At 47.7% G+C, this 14,112-nt stretch overlaps 1 protein-coding gene across 1 annotated transcript in view; it reads right to left on the bottom strand.

Annotated features, from left to right (window-relative positions):
• Positions 1 to 8,005, bottom strand: part of LOC143767910 (polycystin-1-like) — a 331,505-nt gene extending 323,500 nt beyond the window's left edge. Inside the window, exon 1 of the mRNA XM_077256430.1 lies at positions 7,913 to 8,005. Within this exon, the coding sequence (XP_077112545.1) occupies positions 7,913 to 8,005 (93 nt within the window). The remainder of the gene's footprint in view (positions 1 to 7,912) is intronic.
• Between the last annotated feature and the right edge of the window lie 6,107 nt (positions 8,006 to 14,112).

Genomic DNA, 14,112 nt, shown 5'->3' with positions numbered 1-14,112 from the left:
ACCCTCATCAAGACCCCCAGGGCGATCAGGATGAGCCGCATGGAAGGCACGGACCAAATCGGCCGCATGAACATCAGAGGCGACAACCCAGGAATTATCCTCCTGACCATAGCCCTTCCACTTAACTAAATACTGAAGCCTCCATCTGGAAACACGAGAATCCAAGATCTTCTCCACCACGTACTCCAATTCGCCCTCAACCAGCACCGGAGCAGGAGGCTCAACAGAAGGAACCACAGGCACCACATACCTCCGCAACAAAGACCTATGGACAGGGCCGTATTTAGGGTTTCTGCTGCCCTAGGCACTTTTAGCGCTGCCTCCCCCATTGATGAGCATGATACTATCGGCAGTGACTTTAGCAAGAATCGCTGATGTGAAAGTCGCCTTTTGCAGCAGATCGGGCAGTATTTCTGCATGTGCCGCATAACGGATCACTTACGGCAACACTGCGTTTGGCCTCATTCATTCCCTATGGGATTTGTGGCACTTGCCATGATCTGGCAAATGTGGTACCATACCTCCCAACTTTTGAAGAAGGGAAGGAGGTAGAAAGTGTGTGGCGCGCGTAGCGCGCCGCGGAAAATTTTAGGCCACGCCTCTGACCACACCCATTTCACAACTAGTCACACCCATATCCACGTCCCAACCACACCCATTTAGCACTGCTGATCACACTGTTTTATATACAATAATTATAAACGAAACAATATGGCCACAGAGCTCCATACTGTATAATGGCCACACATGATGCTCCATACTGTATAATGGCCACAAATGATGCTCCATACTGTAAAATGGCCACACGTGATGCTCCATACTGTATAATGGCCATTGGCCACACATGATGCTCCACACTGTATAACGGCCACACATGATGCTCCTTACTGTATAATGGCCACACATGATGCTCCATACTGTATAATGGCCATTGGCCATACATGATGCTCCACACTGTATAACGGCCACACATGATGCTCCTTACTGTATAATGGCCATTGGCCATACATGATGCTCCACACTGTATAACGGCCACACATGATGCTCCTTACTGTATAATGGCCATTGGCCACACATGATGCTCCACACTGTATAACGGCCACACATGACGCTCCTTACTGTATAATGGCCACACATGACGCTCAATACTGTATAACGGCCACACATGATGCTCCATACTGTATAATGGCCATTGGCCATACATGATGCTCCACACTGTATAACGGCCACACATGATGCTCCTTACTGTATAATGGCCACACATGATGCTCAATACTGTATAATGGCCACACACAGTTCTCTTCTCCATACTGTATAATGACCCCCCTCCTGTATGCATGGCTCATATTCCCCCCCCCATATGCATGGCTCATATTCCACCTCCCCCCTGTATGCATGGCTCATTCCACCTCCCCCTGTATGCATGGCTCATCTCTCCCCCCCTGTATGCATGGCCCATCATTCCCCCTCCCCCTATGCATGGTTGATGGCTCATATTCCCCTGTATCATGCATGGCTCATAATTCCCCCCCCCCTGTATGCATGGCTGATGGATCATAATTCCCCCCCCCCCTGTATGCATGGCTGATGGCTCATATTCCCCTGTATGCATGGCTCATAATTCCCCCCCTGTATGCATGGCTGATGGCTCATATTCCCCTGTATGCATGGCTCATAATTCCCCCCCTTGTATGCATGGCTCATGGCTCTTAATTCCCCCCCCCCCCCCTGTATGCATGGCTCATACTCCCCGGTATGCATGGCTCATCTCTCCACCCCCTCCCCCGCTCCTTCTCCCATCTTGCATGGCTCGGGCGGCTTACCTTCCTCCTTCATCCCCCCGCCCCTCATACTCACCTGTCAGCTGTCCCACACACCGCGCGGCTGCGCCGACATCCTCCCTCTGGCTCTGTCCCGCCGCAGCGCCTTCTTCGCTGCACAGTGTGAGATAAGCAGCGCCCCCTGCAGGCCGGCACTGATAACGCTTCTCCTCCCGCCGCTGCAGGGAATATCATGTTACCACTGTCACCAGTAACGCGCCCTGCTACACCGCCTCCTGCTCGTCCGGATTATCGAATATTCCCGATTATCGGACTGCAATAACAGCAGACCTAGAAAGTAATTTAACCCCTCCTGAGCTGACAGCACACTCGGGCCTCCCGGGAAAGCCATGACGTCACCTCGGCGGCGGCCTGTCATGATCTCCATGGCCAGAGAACTAGCATAAGCCTATATAGGAACAAGCTCTTGGAAGATGGTAACTGTACTGACCATGAACTAAACCTACCGCACAACTAGAAGTAGCCAGGTAGCATGTCCTACTTTTTATCCCTATATGCCCAGCGCCGGCCGGAGAACTAAATAATGCTAGCAGAGGGAAATATAAGACCTGACTCACCTCTAGAGAAATGCCCAAAAAGGAGACAGAGGCCCCCCACATATATTGGCGGTGATTTTAGATGAAATAACAAACGCAGCAGGAAAATAGTTTTAGCAAATTTGAGGTCCGCTTTCTAGATAGCAGAAGACAGAAAGCACACTTTCATGGTCAGTAGAAAACCCTAACAAAACACCATCCAGAAATTACTTTAGGACTCTGGCATTAACTCATAATACCAGAGTGGCAATTCCTGATCAACAAGAGCTTTCCAGACACAGTAACGAAACTGCAGCTGTGAACTGGAACCAAAAAACAAAAACAAACAAGGACGAAAGTCCAACTTATCTAGTAGATGTCTGGGAGCAGGAACAAGCACAGAGAGGCTTCTGATAACATTGTTGACCGGCAAGCAACTAACAGAGAAGCCAGGTTATATAGCGACACCCAGATCTGATGAGAACAGGTGAACAGGGAAGATGATGACACAAGTTCAATTCCACCAGTAGCCACCGGGGGAGCCCAGAATCCAAATTCACAACAGTACCCCCCCCTCAAGGAGGGGGCACCGAACCCTCACCAGAACCACCAGGGCGATCAGGATGGGCCCTATGAAAGGCACGAACCAGATCGGAGGCATGAACATCAGATGCAGTGACCCAAGAATTATCCTCCTGGCCGTATCCCTTCCACTTGACCAGATACTGGAGTCTCCGTCTGGAAACACGGGAGTCTAGGATTTTCTCCACAACGTACTCCAACTCACCCTCAACCAACACCGGAGCAGGAGGCTCAACGGAAGGCACAACCGGTGCCTCATACCTGCGCAATAACGACCGATGAAAAACGTTATGAATAGAAAAGGATGCAGGGAGGTCTAAACGGAAGGAAACAGGGTTAAGAATCTCCAATATTTTATACGGACCGATGAACCGAGGCTTAAACTTAGGAGATGAGACCCTCATAGGGACAAAACGAGAAGACAACCACACCAAATCTCCAACACAAAGCCGAGGACCAACACGACGGTGACGGTTGGCAAAAAGCTGAGTCTTCTCCTGGGACAACTTCAAATTGTCCATCACCTGCCCCCAGATATGATGCAATCTCTCCACCACCGCATCCACTCCAGGACAATCCGAGGATTCCACCTGACCGGAGGAAAATCGAGGATGGAACCCCGAATTACAGAAAAACGGGGACACCAAGGTGGCAGAGCTGGCCCGATTATTGAGGGCGAACTCCGCCAATGGCAAAAAAGCAACCCAATCATCCTGGTCAGCAGACACAAAACACCTCAGATATGTCTCCAGGGTCTGATTAGTCCGCTCGGTCTGGCCATTAGTCTGAGGGTGAAAAGCAGACGAAAAAGACAAATCTATGCCCATCCTAGCACAGAATGCCCGCCAAAATCTAGACACAAATTGGGTTCCTCTGTCAGAAACGATATTCTCAGGAATACCATGCAAACGAACAACATTTTGAAAAAACAGGGGAACCAACTCGGAAGAAGAAGGCAATTTGGGCAGGGGAACCAAATGGACCATCTTAGAAAAACGGTCACACACCACCCAGATGACAGACATCTTCTGGGAAACAGGCAGGTCTGAAATAAAATCCATCGAGATGTGCGTCCAAGGCCTCTTAGGAATAGGCAAGGGCAACAATAATCCACTAGCCCGAGAACAACAAGGCTTGGCCCGAGCACAAACGTCACAAGACTGCACAAAGCCTCGCACATCTCGTGACAGGGAAGGCCACCAGAAGGATCTTGCCACCAAATCCCTGGTACCAAAAATTCCAGGATGACCTGCCAATGCAGAAGAATGCACCTCAGAGATGACTCTACTGGTCCAATCATCAGGAACAAACAGCCTATCAGGCGGACAACGATCCGGTCTATCCGCCTGAAACTCCTGCAAGGCCCGCCGCAGGTCTGGAGAAACGGCTGACAAAATAACTCCATCCTTAAGGATACCTGTGGGCTCAGAGTTGCCGGGTGAATCAGGCTCAAAACTCCTAGAAAGGGCATCCGCCTTAACATTCTTAGAACCCGGTAGGTATGACACCACAAAATTAAACCGAGAAAAAAATAATGACCAGCGCGCCTGTCTAGGATTCAGGCGCCTGGCGGTCTCAAGATAAATCAAATTTTTGTGGTCAGTCAATACCACCACCTGATGTCTGGCCCCCTCAAGCCAATGGCGCCACTCCTCAAACGCCCACTTCATGGCCAAAAGCTCCCGATTCCCAACATCATAATTCCGCTCAGCGGGCGAAAATTTACGGGAAAAGAAGGCACAAGGCCTCATCACGGAGCAGTCAGAACTTTTCTGCGACAACACTGCCCCAGCTCCGATCTCAGAAGCGTCGACCTCAACCTGAAAAGGAAGAGCCACATCAGGCTGACGCAACACAGGGGCAGAAGAAAAACGGCGCTTAAGCTCCTGAAAGGCCTCCACAGCATCAGGGGACCAATTAGCAACATCAGCACCCTGTCTAGTCAAATCGGTCAATGGCTTAACGACATCCGAAAAACCAGAAATAAATCGACGATAAAAGTTGGCAAAGCCCAAAAATTTCTGAAGACTTTTAAGAGAAGAGGGCTGCGTCCAATCACAAATAGCTTGAACCTTGACAGGATCCATCTCAATGGAAGAGGGAGAAAAAATATATCCCAAAAAGGAAATTCTCTGAACCCCAAATACGCACTTAGAACCCTTGACACACAGAGAATTAGACCGCAAAACCTGAAAAACCCTCTTAACTTGCTGGACATGAGAGTCCCAGTCATCCGAAAAAATCAGAATATCATCCAGATACACTATCATAAATTTATCCAAAAAATCGCGGAAAATATCATGCATAAAGGACTGGAAGACTGAAGGGGCATTAGAAAGACCAAAAGGCATCACCAAATACTCAAAGTGGCCCTCGGGCGTATTAAATGCGGTTTTCCACTCATCCCCCTGCCTGATCCGCACCAAATTATACGCCCCACGGAGATCAATCTTAGAGAACCACTTGGCCCCCTTTATGCGAGCAAACAAATCAGTCAGCAACGGCAATGGGTATTGATATTTAACCGTGATTTTATTCAAAAGCCGATAATCAATACATGGTCTCAAAGAGCCGTCTTTTTTTGACACAAAGAAAAAACCGGCTCCTAAGGGAGATGACGATGGACGAATATGTCCCTTTTCCAAGGACTCCTTTATATATTCTCGCATAGCAGCATGTTCAGGCACAGACAGATTAAATAAACGACCCTTTGGGTATTTACTACCCGGAATTAAATCTATAGCACAATCGCACTCACGGTGCGGAGGTAGTGAACCCAGCTTGGGTTCTTCAAAGACGTCACGATAATCAGACAGGAACTCAGGGATTTCAGAGGGAATAGATGATGAAATGGAAACCAAAGGTACGTCCCCATGAGTCCCCCTACATCCCCAGCTCAACACAGACATAGCTCTCCAGTCAAGGACTGGGTTGTGAGACTGCAGCCATGGCAATCCTAGCACCAAATCATCATGTAGATTATACAGCACCAGAAAACGAATAGTCTCCTGGTGATCCGGATTAATACGCATAGTTACTTGTGTCCAGTATTGTGGTTTATTATTAGCCAATGGGGTGGAGTCAATCCCCTTCAGAGGAATAAGAGTCTCCAAAGGCTCTAAATCATACCCACAACGATTGGCAAAGGACCAATCCATAAGACTCAAAGCGGCGCCAGAGTCGATATAGGCGTCCGTGGTAATAGATGACAAAGAGCAAATCAGGGTCACAGACAAAATAAATTTAGACTGTAAAGTGCCAATGGAAACGGATTTATCAAGCTTTTTAGTACGCTTAGAGCATGCTGATATAACATGAGTAGAATCCCCACAATAGAAACACAACCCATTTTTCCGTCTAAAATTCTGCCGCTCGCTTCTGGACAGAATTCTATCACACTGCATGCTTTCTGGCGTCTTCTCAGTGGACACCGCCAGATGGTGCACTGGTTTGCGCTCCCGCAGACGCCTATCGATCTGAATGGCCATTGTCATGGACTCATTCAGACCCGCAGGCACAGGGAACCCCACCATAACATCCTTAATGGCATCAGAGAGACCCTCTCTGAAAGTAGCCGCCAAGGCACACTCATTCCACTGAGTAAGCACAGACCATTTACGGAATCTTTGGCAGTAAATTTCAGCTTCATCTTGCCCCTGCGATAGGGACATCAAAGTTTTTTCTGCCTGAAGTTCCAAATGAGGTTCCTCATAGAGCAACCCCAAGGCCAGAAAAAACGCATCCACATTGCGCAACGCAGGATCCCCTGGTGCCAATGAAAAAGCCCAGTCTTGAGGGTCGCCGCGGAGCAAGGAAATCACAATCCCAACCTGCTGTGCAGGGTCTCCAGCAGAACGAGATTTCAGGGACAAAAATAACTTGCAATTATTTCTAAAATTCTGAAAGCCAGATCTATTCCCTGAGAAGAATTCCGGCAAAGGAATTCTCGGCTCTGATACCGGAGCATGAACAACAAAATCTTGCAAACTTTGTACTTTCGTGGCGAGATTATTCAAACCTGCAGTTACACTCTGAAGATCCATTATAAACAGGTGAACACAGAGCCATTCAAAGATTAGAAGGAGAGAGAAAAAAAAGAAAGACTGCAGCATAGACAGACTGGCAAGTGATCCAATTAAGAGCACAAAAAAAAAAAAAAAAAAAACTCTCAGCAGACTTCTAATTTCACTCCTTTCTCAGCCAAGGATTTTAACCCTTTAGTGGGCCGGTCAAACTGTCATGATCTCCATGGCCAGAGAACTAGCATAAGCCTATATAGGAACAAGCTCTTGGAAGATGGTAACTGTACTGACCATGAACTAAACCTACCGCACAACTAGAAGTAGCCAGGTAGCATGTCCTACTTTTTATCCCTATATGCCCAGCGCCGGCCGGAGAACTAAATAATGCTAGCAGAGGGAAATATAAGACCTGACTCACCTCTAGAGAAATGCCCAAAAAGGAGACAGAGGCCCCCCACATATATTGGCGGTGATTTTAGATGAAATAACAAACGCAGCAGGAAAATAGTTTTAGCAAATTTGAGGTCCGCTTTCTAGATAGCAGAAGACAGAAAGCACACTTTCATGGTCAGTAGAAAACCCTAACAAAACACCATCCAGAAATTACTTTAGGACTCTGGCATTAACTCATAATACCAGAGTGGCAATTCCTGATCAACAAGAGCTTTCCAGACACAGTAACGAAACTGCAGCTGTGAACTGGAACCAAAAAACAAAAACAAACAAGGACGAAAGTCCAACTTATCTAGTAGATGTCTGGGAGCAGGAACAAGCACAGAGAGGCTTCTGATAACATTGTTGACCGGCAAGCAACTAACAGAGAAGCCAGGTTATATAGCGACACCCAGATCTGATGAGAACAGGTGAACAGGGAAGATGATGACACAAGTTCAATTCCACCAGTAGCCACCGGGGGAGCCCAGAATCCAAATTCACAACAGCGGCCGCTCACCTGCAGGTCCTGCACGGAGATCTCCATGGTGGTCAGGTAGAAGTACAGCACGCCGCCGCTCTGGCCCCGCCGACCGTCACTCACGGAGAACATGTTGGCGAAGGGCAGGCCCCGCACCGGCTCGTGGCTAGAGAGAGTGGCCAGAGCGCCCCAGTCACACTTGTGCGAGTTCTTCCTGAGTGAGCGGTCATGTGGTATCACGTGACCGCTCACTCAGGACGCGCTATAGATGCTGAGAGCCGGCATCGCTGGAGCAGGATGACGGTGAGTATCTTCTTCAAGGAGGGTGGGTGGGACTCGGGGGCGGGGCGGTCGGTCGCGTTTGTGACCCGTCACCCGGGACTAAAAAAATTAAAAAAAAACTTGCTCAGGTGCCGCCCCCCGCAATGCCGCCACCCTAGGCACGTGCCCTCGAGTGCCTAGTGGCAAATACGGCCCTGCCTATGGAACACATTATGAATGGCAAACGATGCTGGGAGGTCCAAACGAAAAGACACCGGGTTAAGGATTTCCAAAATCTTATAAGGACCGATGAAGCGAGGCTTGAATTTAGGAGAGGAAACCTTCATAGGAACATACCAAGAAGACAGCCATACCAAATCCCCAACACGAAGTCGGGGACAGACACCGCGACGGCGGTTGGCAAAGCGCTGAGCCTTCTCCTGTGACAACTTCAAATTGTCCACCACATGGTTCCAAATCTGCTGCAACCTATCCACCACAGAATCCACCCCCGGACAGTCAGAAGGCTCAACCTGACCCGAGGAAAAACAAGGATGAAAACCAGAATTGCAGAAAAAAGGCGAAACCAAAGTAGCAGAACTAGCCCAATTATTAAGGGCAAACTCGGCCAATGGCAAAAAAGTCACCCAATCATCCTGATCAGCAGAAACAAAACATCTTAAATAAGTTTCCAACGTCTGATTAGTTCGCTCGGTTTGGCCATTCGTCTGAGGATGGAAGGCCGACGAAAAAGACAAATCAATGCCCATCTTAGCACAAAAAATCCGCCAAAATCTGGACACAAACTGGGATCCTCTGTCAGACACAGTATTTTCAGGGATGCCGTGCAAGCGAACCACATTCTGAAAAAATAAAGGAACCAAATCGGAGGAGGAAGGCAACTTAGGCAAGGGCACCAAATGGACCATTTTGGAAAAACAATCACACACCACCCAGATGACAGACATTCTCTGGGATACTGGAAGATCTGAAATAAAATCCATGGAAATGTGCGTCCAAGGCCTCTTCGGGACAGGCAAAGGCAAAAGCAAACCGCTGGCACGAGAACAGCAAGGCTTAGCCCGAGCACAAATCCCACAGGACTGCACAAAGGAACGCACATCCCGTGACAAGGAAGGCCACCAGAAGGACCTAGCCACCAAATCTCTGGTACCAAAAATCCCAGGATGACCTGCCAACACCGAAGAATGAACCTCGGAAATAACTCTGCTGGTCCATCTATCTGGGACAAACAGTCTCTCTGGTGGGCAACGGTCAGGTCTATCAGCCTGAAATTTCTGCAGCACTCGTCGCAAATCTGGGGAAATGGCAGACAAAATCACTCCCTCTTTGAGGATACCAGCCAGCTCTGAAACTCCCGGAGAGTCAGGAACAAAACTACTAGAAAGGGCATCAGCCTTCACGTTCTTCGAACCACGCAGGTACGAGACCACGAAATTGAAACGGGAGAAAAACAACGACCAACGAGCCTGTCTAGGATTCAGGCGCTTGGCAGACTCGAGATAAATCAGATTTTTGTGATCAGTCAAGACCACCACACGATGCCTAGCTCCCTCGAGCCAATGTTGCCACTCCTCAAATGCCCACTTCATAGCCAACAACTCCCGATTACCAACATCATAATTCCGCACGGCAGGCGAAAACTTTCTTGAAAAGAAGGCACAAGGCTTCATCACAGAGCCATCAGAGCATCTCTGCGACAAAACAGCCCCTGCTCCACTCTCAGAAGCATCCACCTCGACCTGGAAAGGAAGAGAGATATCAGGCTGACATAAGACTGGAGCTGAAGAAAACCGGCGCTTCAGCTCCCGAAAGGCTTCCACTGCCGCAGGAGACCAATTAGTCACATCAGAACCCTTCTTGGTCAAATCCGTCAAGGGTTTAACCATGCCAGAAAAATTAGCAATGAAGCGACGGTAAAAATTAGCAAAACCCAAGAACTTCTGAGGACTCTTAACAGATGTAGGCTGAGTCCAGTCACGAATAGCCTGGACCTTGACTGGGTCCATCTCAATAGTAGAAGGAGAAAAAATAAAACCCAAAAAGGAAACCTTCTGTACTCCGAAGAGACATTTTGAGCCCTTCACAAATAAGGCATTAGCACGCAGGACCTGAAATACCATCCTGACCTGCTTCACATGGGACTCCCAGTCCTCAGAAAAGACCAAAATGTCATCCAGATACACAATCATAAATTTATCCAGATATTCTCGGAAGATGTCATGCATGAAGGACTGGAACACAGAAGGAGCATTAGAGAGTCCAAAAGGCATCACCAAGTACTCAAAATGGCCTTCGGGCGTATTAAATGCTGTTTTCCATTCATCCCCCTGCTTAATACGCACAAGGTTATACGCACCACGAAGATCTATCTTGGTGAACCAACTGGACCCCTTAATCCGAGCAAACAGATCAGATAATAATGGCAAAGGATACTGAAATTTGACCGTGATTTTATTTAGAAGACGATAATCTATACAAGGTCTCAGAGAACCATCCTTCTTGGCCACAAAAAAGAATCCTGCACCAAGAGGGGAGGAGGACGGGCGAATATGTCCCTTCTCTAAAGACTCCTTTATATAACTCCGCATTGCGGCATGTTCTGGTACAGACAAATTAAAAAGTCGTCCCTTAGGGAACTTACTACCAGGAATCAAATTTATAGCACAATCACAATCCCTGTGAGGAGGCAGGGCACCGGATCTGGGCTCATCAAATACATCCTGGTAGTCCGACAAAAACTCAGGGACCTCAGAAGGAGTGGAAGAAGCAATTGACACCAAAGGAGCATCGCCATGAATCCCCTGGCAACCCCAACTTGAAACAGACATAGCTTTCCAATCCAGTACTGGATTATGGGCCTGCAGCCATGGCAGACCCAAAACGACCACATCATGCAGATTATGCAGCACAAGAAAGCGAATCACCTCCTGATGTACAGGAGTCATGCACATGGTCACTTGAGTCTAATACTGAGGCTTATTCTCAGCCAATGGTGTAGCATCAATACCCCTCAGTGGAATAGGGAATTCCAAAGGCTCCAGGACAAAACCACAGCGCCTGGCAAACGACAAATCCATCAGGTTCAGGGCAGCACCTGAATCCACAAAAGCCATAACCAAGTAGGATGAAAAAGAACAAATTAAAGTAACAGACAAAATGAAATTAGGCTGTATAGTACCAACGGTGACAGATTTAGCGATTTTTTTTACGCGCTTAGAGCATGCTGAGATAACATGAGTTGAATCACCACAGTAAAAGCACAACCCATTTTGACGTCTATGATTTTGCCGCTCAATTCTGGTCAGAATTCGGTCACATTGCATAGACTCAGGTCTCTGTTCAGAAAACACCGCCAGATGGTGCGCAGATTTGCGCTCCCGCAAACGCCGATCAATCTGAATGGCCAAAGCCATTGAGTCATTCAGACTTGCAGGCGTGGGGAACCCCACCATAACATTCTTAATGGCTTCAGACAGACCTTCTCTGAAATTTGCAGCCAGGGCACACTCATTCCATTGAGTAAGCACCGACCATTTCCGAAATTTTTGACAATATACCTCAGATTCATCCTGGCCCTGAGAGAGAGCTAGCAAGGCCTTTTCTGCCTGGTTCTCAAGATTAGGTTCCTCATAAAGCAATCCAAGCGCCAGAAAAAACGCATCCACATTCAGCAATGCAGGATCTCCCGGCGCCAGGGAGAAAGCCCAATCTTGCGGGTCGCCACGTAACAGGGAGATAACAATTCTAACTTGCTGAGCGGAATCACCAGAGGAACGAGGTCTCAAAGAAAGAAATAATTTACAATTATTCTTAAAATTCAGAAACCTAGATCTATCTCCAGAAAACAACTCAGGAATAGGTACTTTTGGCTCAGACATAGGACTGTGAACAACAAAATCCTGAATGCTTTGCACCCTTGCAGCAAGATGATCCACACTAGAAGTCAGACTCTGAATATCCATGTCTGCAGCTGAACTCAAAGCCACCCAGAGATTAAGGGGATGAGAGAAGCTGGACAGACTGCAGCAAAGGGAGAGGAAAAAAAAAAATTGTACTCAGGACTTCTCTTATCCCACTTCTGCGATGCATTAAACACTTTTCTGGCCTGCTGTACTGTTATGATCCCAGTGGCTTAGGATCACAAATCTAACCAGCTAAGTGAGAGATAATAGGACGAGCTCTGGGGATGTGGTAACTGGACTGACCGCAAAACCTGATCCTAACCAAACACACTAAAGGTAGCCATGGAACGTATCCCGAAATCCTAGACGTCTCTTCACGGCCTAAGAAACTGACTACCCCTAAAGAGAAAGTACAGACCTCACTTGCCTCAGAGAAATAACCCCTAAGATATAGAAGCCCCCACAAATAATAACGGTGAGTTAAGAGGAAAAGACAAACGCAGAGATGAAACAGATTAAGCAAATGAGGCCCGCTAACGCTAGATAGCAGAAAATAGCAAGGGATCTGTGCGGTCAGTAAAAAACCCTATGCAAAAATATCCACGCAGAGAATGCGAGAACCCCCACACCAACTAACGATGTGGGGGGAGCAACTCAGCACCCCAGAGCACCAGCAAGAAGGAAATCACATATTAGCAAGCTGGACTAAACACATCATATACTAGGACACATCTTGAATGCAGATGAGCAAAAATAAGCAAACAAAACTTAGCTTCTCTTGGAGAGACTGATAACGGATGTAGACAGGAGCAATCAGAATAGCACTGAATACAACGACAGCAGGCATGAACTGAGAGTCCAAGTGAGCTTAAATAGAAAACCAGACCACAGATAACGAGACAGCTGATGCCAGTCACAAACCTGCAGAAAGACAGCACTCACACAGTACCACTTGTGACCACAAGAGGGAGCCCAGAAATAGAGTTCACAACAGGAAGCATAGTCGGCAGTGAGTGGAGGCCAGGAAAACACCTACAGTGCCCATTTTAATGGCAAAAACATCCATTCTTGTTTCTGAAGCTTGTCAATCTTAATTTACTTTATAATAATAGATAGGCATTGGAAATTGGGGGTCATTTGGCTAAAGTTGTGGGGGGTAGGGCTGGTTCAAGTTTTTAGTGGGCCCAGGAAATGTGGACTACGTCACGGCGGTGGAGCAGTGAGAGGTAAGTATGTCAAGTTTGCAAGTGCTGTGATCCTGAGCAAGCAGGGGCCCACTTGTTGGCATTGGCAATGGCACAGGGCCCCTCAAAGTACAGCGGTGTGTTTGCACGGCGGGGGCGCCTCCCACCGGCAGCGACACTTTTGCATACTCTGAGGGGCCCTGTGCCAGTGATGTCGCCAACAAGTATGCCCCTGTTATGACCTGGTGGTTAAGAGGCCACACTGATATGACCTGGTGGCTAAAACGCAACATGGGACGAGCTCTGAGAAGGTGGTATCTCTACTGACCGCAGTCCCTAATCCTAACAACAACACTAGTAATAGCCGTGGGATGTTCCTGACTCTCCCTAGACACCTCTTCACAGCCTAAGAACTAACTACCCCTAAAGAAGGAAATAGAAAGCTATCTTGCCTCAGAGAAAACCCCAAAAGGAAAGACAGCCCCCCACAAATATTGACTGTGAGTGGAGAGGGAAATGACGTACACAGAAATGAAATCAGAATTCAGCAAAGGAGGCCAATACTAAACTTGATAGACAGAGAGAAAAGGATACTGTGCGGTCAGTATTAAAAACTACAAAATCCACGCAGTTTACAAAAATGAACTCCACACCGACTCACGGTGTGGAGGGGCAAATCTGCTTTCCCAGAGCTTCCAGCTAGCCTGAATATGACATAGTGACAAGCTGGACAAAAAGAGACATATTTGCAGAGCAATAGAGTCCAAGCAAATGGACAAACAAAAACTAGCAAAAACTTATATTTTGCTGACAAGGACAGGCCATATGAGAAATCCAAGGAGAGAACCAAATCCAACCAAGAACATTG

Source organism: Ranitomeya variabilis, chromosome 4 (assembly GCF_051348905.1).
Source record: "Ranitomeya variabilis isolate aRanVar5 chromosome 4, aRanVar5.hap1, whole genome shotgun sequence".
NCBI classification, from domain to species: domain Eukaryota; kingdom Metazoa; phylum Chordata; class Amphibia; order Anura; family Dendrobatidae; genus Ranitomeya; species Ranitomeya variabilis.
Note: the sequence above shows the minus strand (reverse complement) of the source record. Positions and strands in the feature narration are given on the sequence as shown.